The sequence below is a fragment of the Lepisma saccharinum genome, chromosome 7 (genome assembly GCF_977018435.1).
Source record: "Lepisma saccharinum chromosome 7, izLepSacc3.1, whole genome shotgun sequence".
Lineage (NCBI taxonomy): Eukaryota > Metazoa > Arthropoda > Insecta > Zygentoma > Lepismatidae > Lepisma > Lepisma saccharinum.
The window spans coordinates 39,536,154-39,558,001 of NC_139235.1; the positions used below are offsets into that span (position 1 = coordinate 39,536,154).

At 39.0% G+C, this 21,848-nt stretch overlaps 1 protein-coding gene across 2 annotated transcripts in view; it reads right to left on the reverse strand.

Annotated features, from left to right (window-relative positions):
• Gel (Gelsolin) overlaps nucleotides 1-21,848 on the reverse strand; it is a 136,053-nt gene that overhangs the window by 62,273 nt on the left and 51,932 nt on the right. For both annotated transcript variants that reach the window (XM_083125180.1, XM_083125181.1), the window contains exons 2-5: nucleotides 10,010-10,084; nucleotides 9,174-9,239; nucleotides 6,187-6,310; nucleotides 1,859-1,971 (exon numbers count right to left, since the gene is read on the reverse strand). In XM_083125180.1, coding sequence (XP_082981306.1) covers nucleotides 1,859-1,971; nucleotides 6,187-6,310; nucleotides 9,174-9,239; nucleotides 10,010-10,084 — 378 coding nt within the window. The remainder of the gene's footprint in view (nucleotides 1-1,858; nucleotides 1,972-6,186; nucleotides 6,311-9,173; nucleotides 9,240-10,009; nucleotides 10,085-21,848) is intronic.

Genomic DNA, 21,848 nt, shown 5'->3' on the forward strand with positions numbered 1-21,848 from the left:
AGAGTAAGGAGACTCAATACCTCAGTTGGTAGGGCATTTGGCTACCATGTGGAAGACCTGGGTTCGAATCCTGGGGCACGTGATCTGGACCAGAAAATTTTCCAGTCATTTGACTGTTTCTGTGCAGGTCCAAGGCCCACCCAGCCTCATATCATTGGGTACCTTGAGGCAACCCTGGGGGGTAAAGATAAATGAGCATGATGCTGATCACATCATCTCAAATATGGCCATGAGCTCTACCTTCACATCCACCCCATATGTCTTCATGGCATGTGTGGGCATGCACAGGGGTATGCTATACTTTTTCTTTACCTTTACCAGTAGAGAACCAATTAAGCTGCCCCATTCTTATGTCTACACTTTTTATACATGTAGTAAAACCACAAAACATGGAAAAACCACAACAAAGTAGGCAGACAGGATGATATGAAACAAATCCCTCACAATACAAAATTCAGATAGTGATTATATATATATATATATATATATATATGTAAGTTACCTGAACCCAATATGGCCTACCTAAGGTTTGAGATTGTTTCTAAAGGTGTACAAAGTCAGAAAGGTAAAACTAATTGCAAGATTCACAAGAGGGAACATTTCTGGATGTTTACTGAGCATTGGAGTCGGTTCCAAATAAAAATATGAGTTGCCAACCAGAGTTGGAGTAGGAAGGAGTGACAGGGCACTGCTTTGTCTTGAACTTTTTAAAGTATTTTTATCTTTTTAACCTTTAACTTACCTTCCCATGTCTTAAATCTTTACTATACTTGTCCTATCTTCTGAGGAAGCCACATGATGTAGTGAAAGCTTGAGAATAAAGTAAGTACATGCCAAAACGGGTCTTTATTACTTAGTGAAATGATGATATGTGGTGTAAGTTATGCTTTATCTAATAATATAGGTGCAGTGAAGATTTTGTTAAAAAGTAATGTTTAGGCTATATTGGGTACATATGTACCCAGTATGACCTACCAATATATTGCGTTCTTTCACATCAAAAAAATGCAACAGAAATTGTAAAGGAAGTACCACAATGTTACTTTTATAGGTAGATAAGTATATTTATGCACTTACATTTTATTTACATAACATAATGAGATTAAATAATAAATAAATATTGTTTACAACCCAATAAACAAGGAAGTGATGTATCAACTTGTCAGCAGAAGACCATGGAATACACATCACAGTCTGGGCAAATGATAGGTCCTTCATCATCTTTAGTGACTTCCAGACACATTACGTGAACATAAGAGTAACAAATGTCACATTTGCACATGCCCTTTATGATATATTCCTGTGTAGGCCACATTGAGTCTACCTTACACAGTGTTAGTTTTTCTTTCCTTTTAAACAGGACTTTAGATTGAAGTTTAAACTAAGTACATTGTTGTAAAGTACAAATTATAAGCTATCATAATATGTACTAGAGATGGAAACACCTATCACTTGGAAGATACAGTTAAAGTAATAATTTACATATGCAATATTAGATCACAGAGAACACAATCACGAGGTCCAGCTATTTCACTTCTTTGTCCTCAAGTTACTGCACTATATGTACAGCCAACAGGTTCTTTCATGTCATTTGGACAGTCTAAATGACATACCAACGTCATCTGTTGAATTCACGACGTAACTACTTGAAACAGCAAATAGGCCATATTAGGTAGTGGGCCATATTATATTCAGGTACCTTGATATAAAACAATCTCAGTTCAAAGAGCAGAGACTAAAATAGCCAACAGCTAGTAGACTATGCAATGCTTAGTGACCAACAAGCATTTTGGAACATTAGCATGATGACTCGCAAGTTATTTGAAAAACACAAATAAAAACACACTTGTCTACATACCTCTCTCACACGAACATTTCTTTTCCCCTTGACCTGGAAGAGCCTTATTTGCACATCATCTGGATCAAAGTGCTTAAATCCACTGGCTACCCCACCAGGAAGATACCGAATGCCTGCAGACAAATTAGAATTGACATATTTTAAATTTCTTTCAGATAAAAAACAACAAATAAAGAAAAATCTGGTTTGTGTGTGCTGACTACATTTTACAAGTTGTGAAGGAAGATGAGAATATAGCAAGGCAATGTTAAATAATAACTCAGTGTGGTCATGATCTGTGTGAATGCAAAATTTCCAAGCAAAATACGCCATGATATGAAACTGAATTGTGAAATACTGTGGGTCGAGGTTTCACTGACCGATACAAAAAATCTTTTCCTTGGCTCTTTCTACAGACCACATAGAAACAGTCCTTTGTATCTCCTGGAAGAATGCCGCGATTCTTTACTTGCCGCATTTCCTCTTGGGGATGTTGCCTTTTTCGGAGACTTCAACCTCTCTATTGACTGGCAAGACCCCGTGAATGGAACAGCAAAGTGTACGAATGACGCATGGTTTATTGAAACTTTCACTTGTGGTTTAAACCTGAAACAACAATTTGTTCAACATCAGGAAGGATAGCAACCTGGACTATGTTCTGTCCACCCTGAACGAAATTAGTATCACGCCACATAAGAACATCCTGAATTCAGACCACGACAGTTTAGACGTGTCAATTTTCATTCCCCCACCCCCCTAGAAGAGGACATCCACTCCCGATCCAGAAGAAGCGCTACCTGTGGAACCGAGCGCTGTGGGAGGAGATAAGACTTTCCCTCGACTTCTTCCCCTGCGGCCTTTTGGAAGATGGAGCCGTCGACGATGCAGCTGACCTATTTGCAGCTGTCATTCAAGCAACAGTGACAGACCTCGTCCCTACAGGGAAGATAGCTTCTCATAGATTTCCGTGCTGGATATATTGGCCAACAAGACACAAGCATGGCAACTTTGGAAGGACTTCCCGAGTGAACACACGCACAACACCTTTGCTGCTCTGCGATGGCACTCAAAGTATCTTCTTTGGAAAAAATACAAGGAACATATAGACAATATCACTGTAATAACCCCAGAAAACCCAGAAAACTTTTAATCTAATAAACTCAAAAAAAATAATAGTAGGATTGCAACTGAAATTACACATGATAGTGAAAGTGCCACAGACGACCAAAGGGCAGAAATCTTCAACACTTATTTTCACGGTAACTTCCGCCCACCGTCCTCCCTTGCAGCATTGCCAAACGTAAGGCCAGTCTATTTCTCCTATCTAACGACGCTTGCCATTACACCCAATGAGGTGGAAAATCTATTGTCGTCTCTTTCAGCTCACCGTGCCCTAGGTCCGGATGAAAGCAACACCGTGTTCCTCAGGAAAAAAGTGCAATCCTTGTGTTATCCCCTCTCCATTCTCTTGAACAGATGTTTCTCGTAAGGCGTGTTTCCTCACACTTGGAAACAACCTAACATCACACAGATTCACAAAAGTGGTAACAAAAATCTTGTTTCTTCTTACAGACCAATCTACTTACTCTCTCCTCTGTCCATCATCTGTGAAAAAGTAATCAAAGACAGACTGTACAAATTTGTTTCACCATACTTAAGCTCAAACCAACATGGCTTTCTTCCTGGTAGCTCCTGTCTTACAAACCTGTCTGTTTTTCTCTCGCATGCTATGAAATGGAGGGATAAAGTTACAGTGGTGTAGGTCACTTTCTTAAAAAAGAAAAAAACAGTCCGACTCGCAGCACTTTGCTGATCAACACAGCAGGTGTTTCCTTTATTACGAGACCTTAAACTGTCATCTGTTGACAGTTGAATGAATCTGATTTACTTCACGTTTTCTGTTAACAGATTGACTTATATAGATCTGGTTTCTGTGTCTGTATTTTTTTTTTTAAAAAAAAGTGACTTACACCACTGTAACTTTAACCCATCCAAATGTATTTCAAATAATTCACAATTAGATGTAATATACTTTGATCTAGCCAAAGCCTTTGATACTGTTAGTCACCACCTTTTGATTCACAATTATGCAATATATTCAACATTCATGACAAATTTCTAACCTGTCTCACAGGGTACCTTAGCGATTGCCAACAACGTGTCGTTCTTCCAGGGACTGTATCTAACTTTCTTCCTGTCCTCTCTGGAGTTTCACAGGGCAATGTTCTAGGACCTCTCTTATTCATACTATTCGTTGACGACATTGCCGACCATCTCACAGCTCCCTCTAGTAACTACCTTCTTTTCGCAGTTGACTAAAATTTTCAGAGAAATCTCCACTTCCGACGATTCACATCTTCTTCAGAATGACATAACATTTACTTCCTGGTATCTGACATGGGGCCTTACATTACATCCTGAAAAGTGTACTACTCTCACCATCTCTCTCAAGAAGAACCTGTTAAAGTCATCTTATACCGTCTCTGGCAATAACATCCAAGCAGTATCCTCCGACGAAGACCTAGGCATTGTTTTGAACCAAAAGCTCACAATTGAGGAACAAATTTTAGGCACCACTAAAAAGGCCATGCGTCTCTTAGGTTTACTCTACCGTTTCACTGAAATTAGTGACATCTCAGCCCTCACCTTGTACTTGAAATCATTCATTTCCAATAATAGAATACTGCTCTCCCATCTGGTCCATGGCATGTCCCACTCATCTCTCTAGAATCGATTCAGTCTTTCACTTCATCCTAGCTATAGTTCGATACAGGGTTCCCTCATTACGCAATTTTTCATCTCCGCATCTCTTGTCTTTTCTAAACTTACCAACTGCTTATCAGCGATGTTTGCAGAATGATTTCAGTTATTTATACAAAATTGTGAATGGCAAACTCTGCTGCAACACACTTCTTGAGGAATTCCACTTTAGAGTACCTATGAGGTCAACTCGCAATACAAGACTATTTTATACAGAAAAACCTAGACTTGAAATTCAAAAAAGATCTATCTTTTACAGACTTGCCACACAATACTATGATATATCATCAAGAATCGATATATTTTCCTCAGAGTTTGCCTTTCGGTCATCTATTAGAAGAAATCTTTGTAAATAATATCAAATAGTGCCATCTTTTACTTATTTTTTGTTAATTTGCTATTCACTTGTGTTATTTTGTTACTTTTATTATTTTTTTAATATTTTTTTTCTTATTATCATCATCATTGAATTTTCATTGTTGACAATTTCAGTGTAAAATGGCCAACTGTGCTGTATCTGGAATTTTCTCAATAAATAAATTGCTTTCTGCAAAATATTCTTTGTATTACTTGTAATTAATATTATCAAACATACTGTGTTTAGAAAGTTAATGAAAAATGCAAGACTCAAACCAGGTCTTTGTCTTTGGCATACATACCATTACTTCACCAACTGATCTTCCAAGCCAAACTGAGCTTAAACTGATTTTTAAGTGAAATTGTCTCAACAGGTGATACTTTGTACTTTCAACATCACTAATGAGTCAAATATGACATACATTATTGCATTAGCTCTGATACGATAATATCTGCAGAACCAAAAAATCATGAAGAGTAGGACTGCTTTGGAAGGTAAGTTGGCAGAGCAATGGCACCGTATGCCACACACCAGTGTTTTGCTACTCATCAAGACCTCCACCCCTTTCACTCCCCCCTCTCTCTCACACACACACACACACACACACACACACACATATTTATACACTCAATAGCTTCTACAATAGTGCATCTCGTGTGCACCATATGTCATGTTACAATCATTGGAAAATATTGAGAAATATTTTTTCTCTAAGCTTTGAGAACGTAATTTTGGTATTTTTTGAATATCACAGAAACTTAATTTTTAATAAATTCAATCCTAAAAAGTAACTTGTGATGCCTATTATCATGCAGTAGTTTCAAACTTGTTCAAGTTTTATGTGTAAATAGTATAAATGCATAGGAAAAGGGAAGAATTTGCAGAAATACTAAGGCAAGCACAGAATAGAATAGTATTTTTATTTACTTCAGAGTGAGATTCAGCCTTGGGCGTAACCTAATTTAAATGTATGAATGCCATGAACATAAAATCTAAAATAATGACAAGCAATCAGCAATTGAAAGATTGATCATGATCGAAGACCCAGAAGAAGGTAATGAATCAAAAAAAATATAAAAGGATCTCATACGTTAGTTGTGTAATGTAATTAACAGCTATCATGCAGACTTCGGCATTATAGAATGTGTCACTATTATTATTAATCCTGTTTCTAGATAAGTGCTTATGTACAAAACCAATATAAGATGACGAATTAGCAAACCATACTTACCATTTTTAAAATGAGACAGGAACTGCTGGGATTCATGGTCCTGCACTTCCCTGTACTGTACTGGAGCACCTCCCAGGGAATCGTCAAGTTCCACGGACAAGATTGCTGCTGAGCCAGCTTCATCCTAAATCAAAAGAGAAGCAATTCTCATCAGATCATCATTTTTCTTTCAATTAATTTGACTTGTCTAAATCTCCTTGGAAAGTTGAAAATACTTAAAAGATGAACAAATAGATGTAAAACATGCTGTGTGCGACACATTACTCGGACATGGGAAAGCAATATCTTTGAAATACACCAAACACATATGTCAATGTTCACATGTTCAGAGACTACGAAAAGTAAAAAAGTAGTTACATGCCCATATAATTTATAACACTGCAAGTGAATATATGGGAGAGTCAAATAAAAATCCTTAAAAGTCTGAAAAAATTATAGAACAAATTGTATACAGCTCAAATTTACATGAGGCATCAACTGTTATTTTCAAAATGACATCAAGGCTGCAAGAAAAAATGTCATTTATGTCATTTAAAAGACAATGTCTCCTCTACACACACGCACCAGTGAAGAACAGTGGTTCCTTGCCCTCAGGAAGCCAAACATTTATATAAATTCTCCAGCAAACAAAAATTGAATATTTCTATGCATGTTTACCACTTCAGCAAGTTTAGAAATTGAGAAGTTCAACAAGGGGCTTAATTCATAGGCAGATTGGTGGAAAGACCAGACCTTCGCAGCAGCTTGCTTATTAAATGACTGGATGTCCCATACAGCACACATCTCCAAGGGACGTCCACAATGTCCAATTCAGATCGATCGATATTGTGGATGTCTATAAGACATCCTACGGATGTCCCGTTCTGGATATCCAAAATGGGATATCCATGTGACGTCTATGGGATATCCCATCCTGGATATCCAGAGAATCTCTCATCCTGGATATCCATAGGACGTCTTGTTCTGGATATTCATGGGATATGTGGTATTACGTCCACGTGTTATCACAAATTTGACATAAATGTTTTGATATCCATGTAAACATTCAGTCATAGTACTCAAACTCTGTTATGCAGTAATAAATCGTAAATCAAAAACATCTCCCACAGGAATTGAGTTGCCCATAGGCCCATTGTCTTTTCAGCGAGTCACGCATGTGCGCCAAGCAGGTGAAAGTTGCCACGAGGCTTTCTTTGTGTCTCATCTCGAACACAATGGCAGTTTGCATGTGGACGTTGCCTTGCGTGGTAGTCAAGAATAAGCACTGCTTACTATGCTTATGCGTGTGAATACAAAGCACTTTTCGGATGTGTAGATACGTGTGTGTGTGTGAATTTATGTGCGTAAGTGCATGTGTGTGTGTGTGTGTGAGAGTGAGTGAGTGAGTGAGTGACTGACTGACTGACTGACTGAGTGAGTGAGTGATTGAGTGAGTGAGAAAGAGAGAGAGAGTGGAGTTCTTGTTATAAGCATATGTGTACTCGAGGTCTTCGATTTGTGTAAATCTAGCCCAGGAATGTTCTTTTCATATCCAAAGTATGTGCGAGTAATATCATCATAATGTCCAGATTAGGTACAATTTTAGTCCAGAATATATCCTTATCTAAAATGAAATAAAAACATCACATGATTTCATGTCCGAAACATGTCAAAAAGTCATCCATGTAATGTCCAAAACACATCCAAAAATGATCCACAGGATGTCAAATACACATTCAAAAATTATCCACAGAATGTTCAAAACACGTTCTTCCTAGATATCCTATGGACGGACATATGGATATCCAGGGGACGTCCTATGGATGTCTACTAAACATTCCGGGACATCCTATGAATATCCAGAGGACGTCCATTACACATCTCCTGGATATGTTTGTGCTGTATGGCATCATCCCCAAAGATTATTATTCTTGACATGTGCAGGCACAAACTCGAAGACTTGATCAGTAATGAGTCTGTGCTAAAATGCAGCAAACTTATACAATTCTACATACAGAAAGTTAGTAGATAAAAACAAAAAGAAATTCAAGTTTTCAGTTGACTCTCCCTCATACAATATTTATCCATAATCAGTTTGTTATTTTCTTTCAATAATGTGCTGCAACAGCTGTATTTGTAAAAGAAGTGCCTATTAATGTCTTCACACATTGCATTGTTTATGTGACAAGAAGGCATGCATGCATGCCTCAAGCAGTTCTTGTAAAGCACTTTCCATCTGTCAGGGTAGCCATCACAACCGAGAAAGTTAAAATTATGTAAAAAATTCAGTAAGGCAAATAATAATGATGCATTTGATTTTGCATACATACCTGTAACATTATTATGCTCACTATAACATGAAAAGAATGGATATGTTTCAAAGATTTGACATGTAAGAAAATGTGCTCTGGTGTCCCATTTGTGCAAATTCGTGCAGAACACACATATAAACACATATAATGTCTGAAAAAGAGTGAATATTTAAAATAACCATCTTTGTGTTTGAGAAGATTAACTTACGTCTCTCCAACACATACATTCCTGAAATAAAATAGTCGAGCTTTATTTCTGTTCATTCACTCAATAGTAACCTAAAACTGGCATGTGTAAACTATATAGTGGAAAATTACATGTGATGCTTTTGGAACTTTTGATGATACAAATGTGTACATCAATATGATCATGTTTCTTGGCAGGGTGGATTTGGCGGAAATATGTTTATGCGGTTCCCATTTTGCAGAAATTGAATTCTCACAGACTATATCTGTTGTGTTGTATTATCAACAACTTAAGTCAGTGTACCACTTATGGAAATACCGGATACGTAACAATTGCCAGCCAATAATAACTGTAATCATGTCACTGAATAATTCCACCTCTACAGCATTTATTCTCTTCAAAATCTTACCAACAGTTATGCTTAACCAATAACCATATAATTTAATTTAATATCTAATTTGAATTCTGCTGCTACATTTTATTATGTACGTACTAATTATACTACTTACTTGAGAAGTGTCTTTTCCTAGCCAGAAATGTATGTCCCAGCGCAATTTCCCATATTGCTCCCATGTCTGAAAAAGAATGAAAATTTAATACTGAGAAGTTACTTCAGATTGAATTAAATCAGTCAATTTCGCCAGTGGATGCAATAACACTAGTTTACAACAAAATGAAGTGCATGCAAATTAAAACTTTTTTTTGTATGACCAAATTATATTTTTGGCTTATTTTCCAAGCCACCAATAATCCAATACAAAGTCTGGTCATGCGCAGGTAATGGCAGTCCTTGCATTTATTAGTAGTTACACTATATCCATTCGAAATTTTACATAAATACATGCAAGATCTGTTATGACTTTCTTTTTTTTATGCAAGATCAATCTTATGTCTAAATTGTATGATAAGAATGAACTTATAGTCTATCCCGCAGAAAAGGGGGGCAGAGTGAAGCTGTACACACTCCTGCTTGTAGTTGAAGTCACTTTTTCCCCTACATGCAATCCTGTTCCCTTGTAAGTGTTCGACCCCCATGGTGGAGTGGTTAGCACATCGTGCTACGATGTTAGGAGTCCCGGGTTCTAATCCTGGCCTGGTTGTTTCCGAGTGCTCATTCATCAATTTCATCTATCATCACTCATCCCCATCTTCGCAAATTAGCCAAAAGTGGCACATAAAGTGAAGTGTTAATTGTTTGGGCCTCTTGAATCATTACTTGTGCAGACACCTGCTTTCATTTGCTCACTCCAGAGATTCACAGATATTCCATACATCTGATCCAAAATTACTTTAATGTATCACCTTTATTGTCCCATATTAATTCATATAAATTGTTCATACTTACAAACAAGACAATGTATGAATCTCCCGAATAAAATTTGCCATGATCTTCCTTTGGATAGGGAACTGCTTCAAAGTTCTGTAAAAAGAAAAAGAGCATGTGTTAATTTTGATCAGTTCAACTTTAATTTCATAATTATTCTATACACAAAATACCTGATGCAGGATATTTTCCTATGCACTTACTGCACATCATCTGGAATGTGTTACAAAGAATCATGGTCATAGCCAAATTTTTTTTGTAAAGGTGGGGGAGAGGGGTGTCTAGGTGTTGATGCAAAATCGAAGAGTACAAAAAACATAAAATAACTATTACCATTGTTGTTATTGTTGTATCCTTGGGGAAACTCTTCTAGTCTATACATCAGAGCAGTGACAATATGGAACAATTTTTTTCCTTTATTTTTTCAAATTTCATTCTGTTAAAATATTGAAATACATGTTTATTCTATTTTGTCATTAACCTTTATCTCCTTCAATAAATATCTTAGAAAGTTAGTCGTGAGGTTTAAACTGTGTGGCATTTAAAAAAGAACTTTTTTTTAAAAAAAATTTAAAAGTAATGGAATCATTGTCCCCTTGGTTAAGTGGTAAAATATGAAAACACCACCGAAATTTCCATGTGTCCCTCAAAGTGTGCAGGGTACTCGCCAGCTTGTACAAGAACAAACACCAGTTACCCAAGCCTACTTTAAATAATAGTAAACATTTCTAGTTTGAACTTTGGATGGAAGAGTCTACTAATAGCAGGGGCGATTCCTCCATGTAGGAAGTGAGGAACTTCCTACAGTTTATTTAGACTTCATTCCAGTTCTCTACTTTTTAGGAGTTTAATAATAATGTGCGTTATAAAATTATGAGCGCAATGTACATACAATTGACTAGGTTAGCTACTGTCAAGAGTTGACTGGTGCTGCTTGGCTCCTTCCAGCTGCGCCCAAAGATGAGGGACACACAGGCTTGACTGTCGCTCGCAAGGAATATCAGCGGTCATCCTACAGACAGACAGGTGAGGAGTGGAAAAGGGGCAGGGGGAAAAGGTTGCGGTTTTCAAAGATCCAGCGAGGAAGCATCGAGGGGTTCCTACATCAGTGGTGCCAACCCCATTCAAATGGTACTAAACGTAGCACAGTTTGATCTTCGTTGGCCCCTAGCATCCTGCTTTTGGCATAATGGTTAAATCTAGTAAAATCTGCAAACGCGAGTCCCTGGGAGAGGGAAATCGAATTCAAAGAAATGGGTATTCAGGAAATTGAAATAAAATTACGTCCAAATCTTATTTATACTTCACCAGCGGACTTGTTTCAAATAAAAGGGAGTATGCATACACAGCTACACTCTTTTTTACACACACACACAACCATGCAACGATCCATCCTCTATCTTTTCTTTATCCTGTCGATTTTGTTCCTGAGATTTTATAAATCGATAGAAGGTTGGGGGTAAACAAACCATTTTCTCAAACAGTTTCAAGTTCTATGCTGAACCCATCTCGTTTGTTGAGCCATTCTACACAATTTTGTGTAGTGAATAATAAGTAACGCAAGTTCAAAACTCGAAAAATATATACATAGCCTAATTGAACTTAAAACTGTAGTTATCCGAAAAAAAGTAATTAATAATAAATCCTAGCACAATTTAGAAGCATTTAGCATAATTTCAGAGTTTCAGCAGCCCTTTTTATTATCCTCAATCCACAAGACAGGGAGAGGGGACGAAATCGAAATTCTTGGAAAATCTGAAATATCATCATGTATTTTCGTTGGTTTTTATAGGTTCACATTAAAAAAAATCATAGTTAAGGGTGCAAGGGCCCCTTGCCCTACCTTGTGCGTGTGCCTGCAGGTAACATTCTAAATGCAATGGATAATACGAGCGATTTGTGCGACTGTAATTGAACACATTTTTCAAACCTTCCTCAGTTTACCATAACTTCTTCCTACACTTCAAAAAAGCCACGAGTCACCACTGACTAATAGTGACTATTCAAGTAAACTTATTATTTCAATGTTCCGTGTGTAACATCTTAAATTTTCCTGGGAACAAAGTCGTCCAGGACCCCTGGTTAACCAAATGGTTAACTTCTCACCATTGACGTGAATGATCCTGGGTAATATCTTAGGTGGATCTAAAATTGTTGGTGTGAGAAATAGGTATGAGAGCAACGCGGTGGTGGGACTGGATTCATTGACCACGCGTCAATGAAAACCTCTTGGAAAGATAACTTGGTCATCAAAAAGGTTTCGTAGCATAGATACAGAGTTCCCTTTTGATTTTAGTAGACCTCCGTATGAATCATATCTTATTATGGATGTCTTTTTCATGCACTAACACTTTCTTCAGACTTTCGAAAAAAGGAGGCCCCCCTTTTCCTTTCCTTTTTTTAAACAGAGCGTAGTCAATACTTTCATTGACACACTACAAATGAGAAAGTGGATCGATGGAAATGTCACTAAAACTTCGATTTGGAATATAAATCAATTCAAAATTCAGCTGACCCATCTCCAAGCAAAAGAGAGAAAAAAGGAACTTCACAAAATCACATAAATAATGACATTTAACTCCAGTGGGGGTGCCCAAGGAGGGGTTGGTGGGGGTCATAACTCTTCCGTTGGCCAGTATCCCATCCCCCCCAAAAGAAGGTAAAAGGCAGAAAGAGATGCCAAAATGAGGGTTGACTACTAAAAAAGTATATGTAACCCCATCCCTTTCGAAAATCCTGGACACTCTACTGTCTAACTTATACCTTTGACTCGCAAGAGTGATAGAATACACAACTGACTATTGCAGATATTGTCGAATCTTATGTTACTGGAAGAAACTCGACCGCCTGTTTGGCACAAAAATAAAAAGTGGTGGAGTTAATTGTGACACCCGTAGACGTTGAATAATAATTCAGTAGTCTCCCACGTTCGCCGACAGCAAACAGTAAGAGAGGATCGTTCTATTCCGTTTTCGTTCCAAACAATTTCCAGCTAGAATTGTCGCACTGTTGTCCCAGCAAGGTTTATTATGAGTTTTTTTTTCTTCCGAAGAAATACAGCATTTTCATACATTCGCACCCTCACAAGGACGCAGCACATGTTTCTTAACCCCATTTAATTTCGGGGAATTATACAAAATTTTGAGATCGCAGAAAACGTTTCGGGGCAGCTAAATCTCGACCAGCGGCCGTTACGACACCGTAACTTCATTAACGTTTTGTTTGTTTGAAGCTTAGTTTCGCCACTACGAGTTTTCAAAGTGGGGGATTTTATCCTTCATGAATATGCACTGCGCCGCTGCGGAAGTTCAGAATGGATTGACTTTGGAATTTATTGGCATAATAACATTATATCTTTACACAAATTATCTTTACACATTACTTACGGACACCCTATATTATGTATGTTCGTGGTATTTGCTGTATAATATATAATGTAAATATCAAAGTTTTAATTGACATTGCCGTTGTTTGTTTCTGGTGTCCCACTGATGTAGCAGGCTGTGTATGTATTATGCAAAAGTGGTCCCTGCAAGAGAAAGCGCACTTCGTCTCATGGTCCATCGAAACAAAATCTGATAGGCAAAGCAGCGACATTATATTAGGTGACAGACTTCAGTAATGTGATCTTCCTACGCGATGTTGCATTCCATAAACACTTTCTGCAAGTGCCTTCTATTGACAATTAATGCAAACAAAACGATTCTCTCGCGTTTCCTGGTGCCAAAATATACCTGTCCGAATGCCAAGAAATTGAAATTCCAAGATCAATGCCTGATACACGTACTGTACACCTTCCCGTATGGCCAATGACCATTTTGTCTGCGTGAGTCCCAAAAGAAATATTAAAGCTCTCGCCACGAAAACAGTCAAGGTCGGAGCTTCCCCTTGGTTCCTTCACACCCATGGCCTTCCAGGGTTGCCACACTTTAAGCTGATCGGTCGACACTTCACGCGTTGTACGTATGTGGTTGATTTTGTCTGTTGAAATTGTTGCTCATTGGCAACACTGTAGGTGGGTGGCGTGACCTTGACTGGACCGTTTTCGTGGCGAGAACTCTAGTCCACAAAGACTGAAGAAAGTCTTGAATAGGCAGATGCCACTCCTTGGCTACTGTGGCACATGTGGAAGAATGCCGAATGCGGTCTCACTCGTCGTCTTGATCCAAGGGGATGCACTTGGCAGTGCTAGATCCACAAACTTTGGGCCCTTCCGCAAAGTATTACTAAAGGATCCTTGTACGTATATCAAATACACGTACTTATGAAAGGAACTGTCAAAGCTTTTGTTTTGATTGATTGAGTGATTTGGTGTTTTAAATTCACTTTATGCACAATAAGGCTAATTGGGACTGGACCTACAGTTTAAAGTGGGATCCGAACCACTATGTGCCTCCACCGACCACCGGGTGTCGAACCCGGGACTCCTTGATTACAAGGCGACGACGATACCACTGCGTCATCGGGGAGGCCCTCAAAGCTTTTGTTATTATTCAGTTTCTTCAGTGTGTGTGTACCTCTGGAAATAATTGTTTTTTTTGTTTTTTTTAGCGTCACTTTTCTGCCTTTTTTTTTTTTGGTTAATCGTGACGATTAGGATGAGTGATCATAGGATGAAGTCCTCCTCCGTAGCCGAGCGGGTTAAGGCGTTCACTCGTCTTGAGATCGTTCGCTGCGGGACGGCGTAGGTTCGAATCCGGCTCTGGTCGGAATTTATTCGGCCTGCGTATAGGGCCGGTGGCAACCCACCATCGTGAGGAAATTGGGGAGCTCCGAGTGAGTGAGCGTAATCCGGTCGAGAAGACCTACTATAACGGCTGGGGATACGTCGGGCTGACCCCCCGACTATTCCAATACTGGTTGAAGATCTCCATGCTTAGAGGTGACGAAGGAAAGCGTGGGAGGGAGATCGGCAGTCGGTAGGTATGCCTAGGCCCTTCATGGGCTGTTGCGCAACGGATTATTATCGGATCATAGGATGAAATTCATGAAGGAGCCTCACAAATAACAACTATGCGCAGGTAGGGATTCGAACCTGGTTTTCCTGGACCCATAACACGCTGTGCTAACCACTCCGCCACGGAGGTCTGAAGAACTAGGTAGAAATTCTACTTATTACAGAATTTTTGCAAAATCGTGTACAGACGAAAACTTTGATAAGTCACTTTTGAGAGCTACTTGAAGAGACAATTCAAAGAATGATGGACCAATATCTACCGGTTTCATAATATTCTTAACGTAACTAAACGTACATTAGACGTTTAGTTACGATTAAAGGGTGTGATGAGAAAAAAGTTCAAGAACCGCTGCCTTAACTTAACCTAGGTACAGTCATGGACGTCCGCAGGATTTTTTCCAGGGAGGGGCAAGGAAGGTATTTTTTCCAGGGGGGGGGGCGAACGAAGACAAATTTTTCCCAAAAATAGTGTTGTTCCCTAAAAAACATTGCTTAAATTTGAATTTATGGTGTTCATGCAATAATTAACACATATTATTGTGGCTAAAATGAAATTATATGTGTGAAATACATATTTTTTGGTTGACTTTCATTTTCCAGGGGGGGCCACGGCCCCCCCTTGCCCCCCTTCCGGACGCCCATGGGTACAGTACAATCTCAACTAGTAATCCCGCACCCACAGAGCTAGGAAAGAAAAACTGGCGGTTAGAAAGAATGCATGCTATTTATTTATTTATTTGTTTTCTGTATTTATGCTGATATTATCCTGCTGAAAAACAGCTGACGAGCCTTAGTACAGCAGTACGTATACATGTAAAGATATACAAGTTACAAATTTATAATACAAGATTTGATGAAAATATGTAAATGTAAAAGAGAAATACTAAATACATTAAAATATACCTGATGAATACATTAAAATACAATTGATCTTTTGGATCGGTGAAAATCATTATAATTGCTGACTATAGAGTTTAGAAAATCAGTGTTTTTATAATCTGTACATGTCGTTAATAAAGGAACCTTTTGTTCTAACACGATATGGCCTCATAGGCCCGGAGGCCGGGCCTACCTTAATATATTTGGCTATTAAGGATTATTTTATTACTTATTATTTCATTAAACGACGCCTTAATACAAGAAACTGAAATTCTAAGTCTTACGATAATTTCCACAAATTTCCATCCCTGCCAGAGGCTCTATCGTCGCATGTCGAGACACTTCTCCGAGGGCCTCAGCTGGTCCCATAACATTCTATGTGATTTATGAGGGAAAGCATAATTTCAGGGGCACGTTCGCCCGAAATGGACACCGCGAGTCCGGCCTCACGCAGTGATGCCAACCCTAGCATAATTGTGCTAAACGTAGTACAATTTGAACTTTGTTGGTTCACCTAGCGCCCTGTGATTGGGGTAATGGTAAAATATAGCATCTATAAACATGCGCCCCTGGGAGACAGATAAATTGAATTCAGAGGAATATATTTTTAAAAAAATCAATTTAAAAAAAATCGCAGATCTTATTTGTTTCAAACAAGAGGTCGTCGTCTTTTCATCTTTTCTTTATCTTTCCTTACTTAAAAACGAGGAACATTTTATTGAAGGAAATTGCTAGAAAGTTGGGGTCACAGATAAAACAAGCCTCCGCCTTTTGTAGTCGTCGAATTTTCTCAAACATTTTCAAGCGTTATATTGAACCAATTATAGTGGTTGAACCATCGTAATTATTTTAATGGGGGAAGTTACAAATATTGTTTAACTAATCAACGACGCATGTTCACATCACAATTCCCCCCAAAATAGATACATTAAAATGAACTTAAGACCTAAGTCAACCGAGCACAATTTATTTGCATTTAGCAAAATTTAAGAGATTAATCAGCAAACTTTTCCTGATTGGGAGGTTGGCAACGCTGGACACACGGTATAAACTGGGCTTCACATCTGTTTCTTGTCCAACGAGGTGGAAAGGGAAGGTGGTAAGGGTAGAAAGACAACTTGTTCCGAGGGCGAAAAAAAATGTTTGTCACAGTATTCTGAGTTTTCGTTAGCTTCTCGTAGGGGTGTGCGGGATCCCGAGCAGTCGGGAAATTCCGAATCGTCATTTTTAAAAGTCGTTAATTCTCGACGTTTTCTGCATTGTAAATGTCTGGAACTTATCAAAAATTGTTCGTTTTTGTACCAGAAATGTGAAAATGAAAATGATGTGTAGAATTCGAGATTTCCAGAGCTCCGGGAAATTTTGAACATTTCCCCATCCCGAAAATTTCCCGACTTTGTAGAGAAATTGAGAATTTTTCCCGTCCCGATCCTGTCCCTCACACCCCTAGTTTCTCGATTTACTCCTGTTGCGTTGTTGTTTTATTGTTATATTTTATCTTGTCTCTTGCTTTTCGTTCACTTATTTTTTATTGTTCTTTGATTGTTTTTTTTTTTTTTTACTTCGCTTCTTGTGCCACTTTTGGCTAATTTGCGAAGATGGGGATGAGTGATGATATGATGAAATTGACGAATAGACACTCAGAAATATCCATGCCCAATCCAAGACTCGAACCCAGGACCCCTTGCGTCGTAGCGCAATGTGTTAACCACTCCGCCACGGGGGCTGGCTTTCATTGTTGTGAGCGTGAAGTGAGCAAGGGGAATAATGACTTGTATTATTCTGGAATGCCACAAAAACAAGCATAAAAGCCTATTACCGGGGATCGGAACATTGAGGACTGCCACTCGAATAACATCTAAAGCACCAATTTACAATAAAATCAAGAAATACGATTTACGAGTTAGCACACATCAAGAGTTACTATTCAGGTACGTTAATAGATGCAATAATATGTTTTTATATTTTCAAAAACAACTTTAAAGGTTATATTTTACATATTTTAAAAAAGTTGCACCCATAACAACACCTGTGCCTACCCTTCCAGCGACACCACGCTTCGCCACTGGATATGGCATAACTCGAATAGATATTCTGGACAGGGATGCCCATCCCCCCCAGGCCCATGACGCACTCCCCCCAAAAAGGTAGAACATATCCTCCCCCCCCCCCGTTTATGCCGAATTAATTACTCAAATTATTCTTGTCAGACACAATTTGCGAAAAAATATAATACCAGAGGTGCAACCACGAATTTTGTCTGGGGGGGGGGCATGTACCAGGACAAACGTACAAATAATAATAACAACATTAATAATGTAAATAACATTAACACTTTTTCAATTTTTACAGTAAAGTTGAAAAGTGTGAATTACGGGGAATACCCACCCCCGTACGGGTATTCCTTTTAAAATGAAAAAAAGTGGTAGCGTCGTCACCTTGTAATCAAGGAGTACCGTGTTCGAAGCCCGGTGGAGGCACATAGTAGTTCGGATCCCACTTTAAAATGAAGTCCAGTCCTAATTAGCCTTACTGCGCATAAAAGTGGACTTAAGATACCAAATCAACCAACCAACCAATATTGATTTAATAGGGCGCAAATAATTTCACTTAACGCCATGGCATTCTCTCTTTTACAACTTTTTTTTCCATTTAGATCATTCGGCGCCCCTGGCCGACTCCCATCACCCCTAGCTAAAGCTCTGAACTTGACGAAAACAAGAAAAACAGATAATGCGAGCGAAGCAAGCAAGAAAATTTAAAAAATGTATTTTTATTTGCATAAAATTTGAAATCGAAGGGGGTAATTCCTCCTTTGTGTTCCCCCTTGCTACCATAGAATTGACTTCCGTGGAAGGTTGGGGGGAGGAGCAATGATTCCCTGCTACCCCTGTGGTTGCGTCACTATATAATACACATATTTAAGCAATATATGTTTACTTTAGACACTTTAGGTTCACTGCCATTGTTAGTCAACCTTATTCTGCACAGTTTGTCTGATCGACTAACCTTGTATTTATGCGAATACCACGCCCCCCCCCCCATCCAAACCGATTCTAAAGGCATAAGAGGTGGTGTTTCATTTCAACCCTATCGCCGCGATTACCCACAGGTAGCTAGACAAACTGTACATAATAACCAAAACTAAAAAACAATAACAAGTCAATCAAACGATACCATCCCCCCATTTTTGTGTGAAGATATATAGAATTGGTATAAAATTTTGTCTCCCCCAAAAATTCCCATGACGCACGCGCGTCATGAAACCCCCATGTGGGCACCCCTGATTCTGGATATAAACGTTGGTACAGAGTAATTTTTTTGCAACTTAAAATGAATAAGAAATCCTTTCGCAATATTTAGGTGGTCCTTTCTTCTGTTTTACAATATATATATATATATATATATATATATATAAAAGTATTTAAAAGACATGGCAAGGGCCCCTTAAAGGCTTGCTCATCGCCGCCGCACCCCCCCCCCCCCGCACTGCGAGGTTTTGCGTGCGGTTTATAAATCCGGCACTGGCACTTGGTCTTCCAACTGGAGAGTTTTCAAGTCGAAATGAGTGCTCTAGGTTAAGTCATTTTCCAGATTTCTAATTGCTTTAATTCGTCTTTTGAAGCAGCGACGAGTTTGTCTCATTGCTCCCCCCACCCTTGAATGTACGGGAGGGTGTCCGGACGACACCGGCGCGGAGCGGGGGGGAAGGGTCGGACCCTCCGCTATAGCTCGACCACAAGGAAAAAAACCTTCCCTCAAAAGCGTTCGCGCATCATCCCTGCCGTTATCGGTGCTCGGGGCAGTGTTGCCAGGTCAGACTTGAAAAAATCGGGAGATTGTTCCTTGGGAAACCAGAAGATCTGCTACAAAATCCGATGATCTAATAGTAGCGGATGAACGACGTTCTCGGGGGCGGCATAGGTGTGCGCACTGGGGGGCAAGAGGATGTCTGCAAATTTTTTCCAGCGAGGGGGAAACAATGTATTTTTATCAGGCGGGTAAACGAGGCATATTACCCCGTATAGCCTAATGTTGGCCTCTCAGAAAACACCACTTGAGTTTGAAATTATCACGTTCCTACATCCCTATTATAATAATGGATGTAAATTACTTTAACTGAAATCAACTCATACGTCTGAAATAATAAGTACTTTTATGTCAACATTCATTTTCCAGAAGGGGAGGGGGTGGCGACCATCCTTGCACTTCCTTCTGGACGTCCATGCCGCTTTATAATTTTGTAGAAAATTAAGTATTTAACTGTAGAATAGTATAGTAAGGATAGAAAATTAAGTATTTTCAAGCCGATGAAAGTTCCAAGCAACTACGGGGGAGGGGGTGCATTATTTCCTTTGTAATTGAAGTATGCCGCTTCGTTCTCTAGCAAATTTCTTGTTAGTAACACCCGCATGCTTTATTCGTTATTTATGCTGCCTCTGTGTTGCTGCATTTAATATATAATAGACACACACACACACACACACACACACATATAAAATAATTTGCCCATGCTACGAAGTCAGTATTTCTACTTAGTAAGGCAAGGACGTTTCACTGTGTTTGTGTCACTTCATTCATTTCATCAGTTTTTCATTCATCCTTGTTGTCGTACTTACCCGTAGAGGCACAAAAGCGAAGAAAAATACCTAAAATAGAAAGAGATTTTCGGGTGGGATAAAATACAACCATCTAAAAATAGTAATGTACATGGACGTCCGCAGGATTTTTTCCAGGCAGGGGCAAGGAAGGTATTTTTTTCCAGGGGGGCAAAGAATGCACATTTTCTCCAATAATAGTGTTGTTCCCTCAAAAAACATTGCTTAAATTTCAATGTATCATATTCATGCAATAATTAACACACATTATTGCAGCTGAAATGAAATTATGTGAAAAATATATAATTTTTGGTTGACTTTCATTTTCCAGAGGGGCCACGCCCCCCCCCCCTCCGGACGCTCATTGTAATGTAGTAATAGTAATAAAATAATAATAATAATGTCCTAGCACATCGTTTGGCATAATTTCACAGTTCAAACAGCACTTTTCATGGCTGAGTGGAGTTCCACTCTCCCCTCCATGTTCAAGTAAGGTGACCAGGAAACTTGTTTTTGAGCAGGCCATCGGAGGTGCCATAGCAATAGTTTATTATGGTATCCTACCGAGAAATCAATAGGTCTGGCAACACTGACGGTGGCCGCTCTGAAGGGTCCTTCCTCCTGTCTTTTTCCCCCACCTGCCAGCGCGATGGGGTCTGCGCAGGTTTCTTTCCTTGTGGTTCCACTATAGTTACGCCTATAAAACTACATATATACATTCAAATTTCATTTAGCTACATTTTAGCAGATTTTATGTGGAAATCGAGTGACTTCCGTGTTCCATTTGTCATTTGTTGGCAACACTGAGCATGTAAAATCAACTACATTTACATCCTCAACTCATTACAGCTGTACGTTCTGAAAGAAGTAAAATGCATATCAGCTCGGGCATGCTATTAGCGATGGGCATTCAGTCCATTTAACAAGAGGAAATGCACCAAACTCTCCGTACAAAAAAGGGTGTGATTTGCTATGCCCTTGAGAGTGATTTACATTAACTTGTCTCACAAGTTCTGCTTGGGTAGTTCTCACATCAACCTTGACTGCAGATACACTTACTGTACTTTTACAGCCCCTGTCTACAATCACAACAAAGAAGTTGTAAGAGAGTGCATGCGTCGGTGACAGGGGTGCCCACAAGGGGGTTTCATGACGCGCGTGCGTCATGGGAATTTTTGGGGGAGACAAAATTTTACACCAATTCTATATATCTTCACACAAAAATGGGGGGATCGTATCGTTTGATTGACTTGTTATTGATTTTTAGTTTTGGTTATTATGTATAGTTTTTCTACCTACCTGTGGGTGATCGCGGCGATACGGTTGAAATGAAACACCACCTCTTATTCCTTTAGAATCGGTTTGGATGGAGGGGGAAGGGGGGGCGTGGTATTCGCATTAATACAATGTTACTCGGGCAGACAAA